Source organism: Mus caroli, chromosome 6 (genome assembly GCF_900094665.2).
Source record: "Mus caroli chromosome 6, CAROLI_EIJ_v1.1, whole genome shotgun sequence".
Classification (NCBI taxonomy): Eukaryota; Metazoa; Chordata; class Mammalia; order Rodentia; family Muridae; genus Mus; species Mus caroli.
Window position 1 is genome coordinate 89,806,180 of NC_034575.1, and position 5,072 is coordinate 89,811,251.

Consider the following 5,072-nt stretch of genomic DNA (forward strand, 5'->3'; position numbering starts at 1 on the left):
AACCATGTTGGCCTTTCATGTTTTTAAAAGGTTAAAACTGAGTATTTTCTGATACACGAAAATTAGAGATTCAAATGGGTGTTCATGAATAAAGTTTTATTGACACACAGAATTGCCTATATTTCTATATTATCTGTATCTNCTTTACACTATAAAGATGAGTAATTATTACAAGAACCATGTATCATTAATGCTAAAACATTTGTGATGCTTATATATACTCATAGTAGTAACATTTGGCTACTCCTATAGTTTAAGGACTATATTTGATTATGTTCAAGGACTCATTGCTTGCTTGGGTAGATACTTGGTGTGATGAGGTCCTCAGTACAATTTCTAGCACCATACACACTTAAAATATATATATTAAAATATGTAGTATATAAATTAACTATATTAAATATTTAATATATAAGTTAATTAAATATAATAATATATAACATATAATATGTATTATATATAACGTGGGAACAAAAGTGTTATAGTTCATATTCACATAATTGATATTATACTTAGATGGTATAAAGCCTACCGCTGAAAAATTTAATGAAAAATTAGGAAAACCTTAAATATTAATAAATGGATAGCTACATACTAGTAGAAACACTCATTATATAACACATCTTTTAGCCATTAAAACTTTGAGTCAACTCAAACCTTCAAGCAGGTTTAAGAAATAAAAAGTGAAAAAAAAAGTTGCTCAAATGAAATATATTTACTCACAAAATTATTCTTGTTTTTGGTATTTGTGATTTTTATTTACCAGAAAAATTCTACACAGTAAGCCCCTAAGAATGGGATGGGGCAAGCACTGGAAGATTTAAGGTTCCCCCCCTTTTCCTTGGTTATTTTTATTTCTCTAAAGAATATGAATTTGTTTGGGGCAGTGGTGGTACAAGCCTTTAATCCCAGTATTTGGGAGGCAGAGGCAGGCGGATTTCTGAGTTTGAGGCCAGCCTGGTGTATATAGTGAGTTCTAGGACAGCCAGGGCTACACAGAGAACCCTGTCTTGAAAAACCAAAATTTAAAAAAAAAGAATATGATTTTGTGACTTCCCAGAAGCATGCAGATCCTTCTGTACGGGGTTTCTAACGTGAAAAAGGAGCCTAGTGCCCAGAANCTCTGCTTAAATGTTACACAGGGATCACCATGCAAACNCTACAGGGGCCCAAATTCCCTCAGCTCCGCAGGTTAAATTCCATCCAAAGCAAGGCAGAGGTCTGAGCGCTATGCAGGGGCGCCCCCTTCTGCAGTGTGCTGGGGTGTGCTGTTGGAGGGAGGGGTGGTTAGAGGAGAAAAGAATCTATCATCAAGGCCAGCTCTGACCACACGGGGGTGACAGTGCCTAGGCTTTACCCCACACTCCCAGCTCAGGGAAATGCCTCCAGCAAAGAAGCCAACCTTCTGGCTGCGGTGGCTGAGGCTGCTGCTGTTGCTGCTGCTGTTCAAGCTGTTTCTTCCTTTTGGCTTCTAGGACTGGGTTTTCATATTGCGTCTTCCTGTTGATGTGGCTGGGAAGAAAGGAAAGCAGTTCTCAGGGAGGAAATACTCATTCTAGCAGGAAAAGGCCGAGCAAATCGATTAACTGGGGCACAGCAGAGGGTCTGGAGTGGATATGCAGATAGAAAGACATAAACACAGCTCCCATTATGGCTGTGTATGCGCAGTGAAACCTAAGGTGTGGTTGGAATGCATCTTACTAGAAATCCCTAGCGAATGTCCTGAGGCAAATAGCTTTACTCACCATCAGAAAGCCCTTGTTTACAGGGAACGTGTTCCCAGAGCNCCAGTGAATGCTGGAGCCCAGGATAGCATCCAGTCCAATATGAATATGGTTTTCCCTCTGCATCTGTACACACCTATGACCCAGTTTAACTTATAAAACAAGCACAGCAACAGATTAATAGCAACAATTGACCGTAGCCCTCAGTAGTTTCCACATATGATTTATTTCCTTAGTCACTTAAAGGAACTTCTGCCTGCCTCTTCAGCATGTTCCAATTGCCCACGCTGTGACCTTTGTGCTCTGGGCCTATCAGGAAGTTAAATAAGGGACATTTGAACACAGTGTATGACAGTGTTTGACACTGTGACAGCTGACCTTGTAACTGAGCTGGCCACCAAGTGACTGATTGACAGGCAGTGCATAAAGCTTAGATGCACTGGATGAGGGGTGCTTTGTGGCCTAATCTCCATGGAGCAGCAAGGAAAGAGACCTTACGGTGCCCTGAATGACACCCAACTTGAAACTTAAATTTTATTTATTTATTTCTAAAGTTTTCTATACCATTTTCTTTTCAATCAACAATTCACCTTGAATATGTGAACCATGTAAGTGTGGACACAATAGCATTTCATGTGGGGATGAGAAGTACACCTCTGTGGAGTTCTCTTTGTCTGACATTATTAACTAGTGTGCTCACTCAGCTATGGTTGCTTTAGAATTCAAGGACTTNAGCCAGTGACTCTACCNGTATTTCAAAGCTAGCATCTGAGAGGGGAGGTACATTAAACTCACCAAGAAGCACACTCTGAATTACTAAGAATTAAGAGTCAACTGGAGCTGGGATGTTGTCTGTGGTCTACAATGGCAAAACTCTTGCATGGCTTTACATAGCAAGGTATGGAGAAGCCTAAGGGTGAGGTCAAAAGGACTCCACTAAAATCTGTCAATTATGGCAACCCAATGAATGACCAAGAGGAAAGATCAAATTCACAGCCTATAGGCAATGATACTTCAAAGATAGTTAAACTATGTGAATGCAATGTGTTTAAAGTGACAAAGATCTAGACATTTTAGATGACTCTGTCACTAGTAAGGCCGGGCACACACACTTACCCCNACAACGCACACATATCAACATACATCCATCATCCACATGAGTGTTTCTGTGTGATGGCCTTATTTATTTTGTATTTATGCTAAGTATAAATACATGTATATATAGATGGTTTCACATATACATATGTGTGTATGTACACGTGTATGTACTCCTTAAGCCAAAACAACAGTTCATTAGAAGTTTGGGGGCATACCTATTACGTTATTATTTAAAACATCAAGTATTGCTTTTGAAAATGAGATTTTTTCTTTTAAAGAATGGTTTGTCAAATAGGGTAGACAGACTATCTTTAATTCTTATTAAAAGGATATTTGTCTCTTTGTTCCTTTAGACGATTTCATTGTAAGAAATTGCCTACCACTAGCATGCCCTGTGGATCTGGCATGAAAAGAGAGAGAAGCAGACCTTGTAAGTTATGTCTTTCCACTTCAGGACCTGGTTTCTTCTTCGTTCATAGTGGTACCCAGCTGCATCCTTTCTTACTAAATGCACAAGCTAAGTACCAATGCAAGCCCGGCCTTGCCTGGCAGCAGCCTCTCTGTTCGTCAATATAAAAGATCTTCAGAGCTCACAAAGGATATGTACTTTATGAAGGTCAATAAAAATGACTTTGCTTATATCTGATGTTGAAGTTTCTCCCTATTCTGTACAGGGGAATCAGGCCTTGTACTGGCCAAGGGCACTTGTTATACTGAACTCCTGTAACTGCTTTACAGTAAGACACTGGCATCTTATTGCAGCCTGGCATTTTTACATAATATGTTCCTATTATTGGGGCATTATACAAGTGACTTTTTATTACCAGCAACATGAGAAAGAGAAAGGAGGCCTTTTATCTTCACTGTGGCACGAAGGACAATGATGACACAAAATTCACATGGTGCTTGTCTTATTCAAAGGAACTGTTACAGTTTTCTCTCACTTTCCTTAGAGGAAAAGTTGCGATGTATGTTGATATTGATGTTTGCAGTATTCACCTCTTTGTTATTGTTAAAATTTTCTTTTAGCATCCTGCTAATCAATGATTTTAGTAAAATGACAAAGTACACGTCCAATGCTAGAATAAAGCCTATAGTAAAGNGATCACACTACGGGCTGAGAATCCTGGGAGAGGCCAGGAGGGACAGATAACAGGCCCTGCATCTTATCCCAGTTTTCTGTTTCCTTCTTACTCTTGGCAAAATTTCATAAATTATTAAGATTTATCTAACCCTTTTAGAATGGCAGAGTGAATAAATAAGTAATTGCTATGAAGTTCAGACCGAGGCATAAAAATAANAGCAGTCAGGCTGCTCTGAAAAAGCACAAGCTTTCTGTAGTTTTTAATCGGCACTCCTACAGCCAGGTCTTCACTACCACTCACCGAGAACCTGTGGTGCACACTGGGTCTTGGGGATTCGGAAGTTAACAAAAGCCATGTATACTGACTTCCTTTCTGAATTTCTTCAGGTTTGGTGAATATTTACTTACTCACTAAGTTCTTCCTCTTTCCATTATAAAATTAATAATATCATTTTGAACCTTGTAACAATGCTAAGATGTGTTTCGTATAATATACACAATGGCCCAGGAGTGCAAAAGCTATATGTGGAATATCCACGGACACTTACTCTACATAGTAGACACCGTAGACAGGGTCTTCAATCTTTTCCCAGCCAGCAGGCAACTCTGAAAAACAAAAGACCATTAGCACACAACGAGAGCTCATTCAGGAGCGCAGACACTGAGTCAGTCAGCGGAGAGTGACACACTCAGATATCTTGAAGACAATTAAAACTGTGTATTCTAACGCAAAGAAACATGAACTATTTTTCCTTTGTTCTGTGTACTTTTCTACATGAAAAATTACTCTCTATCTATTGGTATTTTACTTAAGAAAATAAAACAATAAAATGCAGTCCTAGCTGCCTTCATCATCAGCCAAGTATTGAATTAGATTTTAATAGAAATACTTAAAACTTTCTTTAACACCTAGTTCTTCCCTTAAGTGTTTATAGTTTTCTCATTCTGTTTCCAGACTACTTTGCCACATATGTAAGAACACATAAAAATTACTTTCTTTTCATTCTCAAGTCAGTGGTTTTATTTTGCTTTCCTTGAAAGAAAATTTAGCTTGCATCTTATCCAGATAAGATTCATTGTTCCTAATGAAGACATTACTGAGTGAATTAAAATGGCAGGCTGAGCTGGGTGTTCAAAGTACACACACACACACACACACACACACA

The 5,072-nt window shown here is 38.6% G+C and overlaps 1 protein-coding gene across 1 annotated transcript in view; it reads right to left on the reverse strand.

Moving 5' to 3' along the window:
- Positions 1-5,072, reverse strand: part of Magi1 (membrane associated guanylate kinase, WW and PDZ domain containing 1) — a 631,196-nt gene that overhangs the window by 85,773 nt on the left and 540,351 nt on the right. Inside the window, exons 8-9 of the mRNA XM_021164131.2 lie at positions 4,455-4,512; positions 1,403-1,512 (exon numbers count right to left, since the gene is read on the reverse strand). Of these exons, the coding sequence (XP_021019790.1) occupies positions 1,403-1,512; positions 4,455-4,512 (168 nt within the window). The remainder of the gene's footprint in view (positions 1-1,402; positions 1,513-4,454; positions 4,513-5,072) is intronic.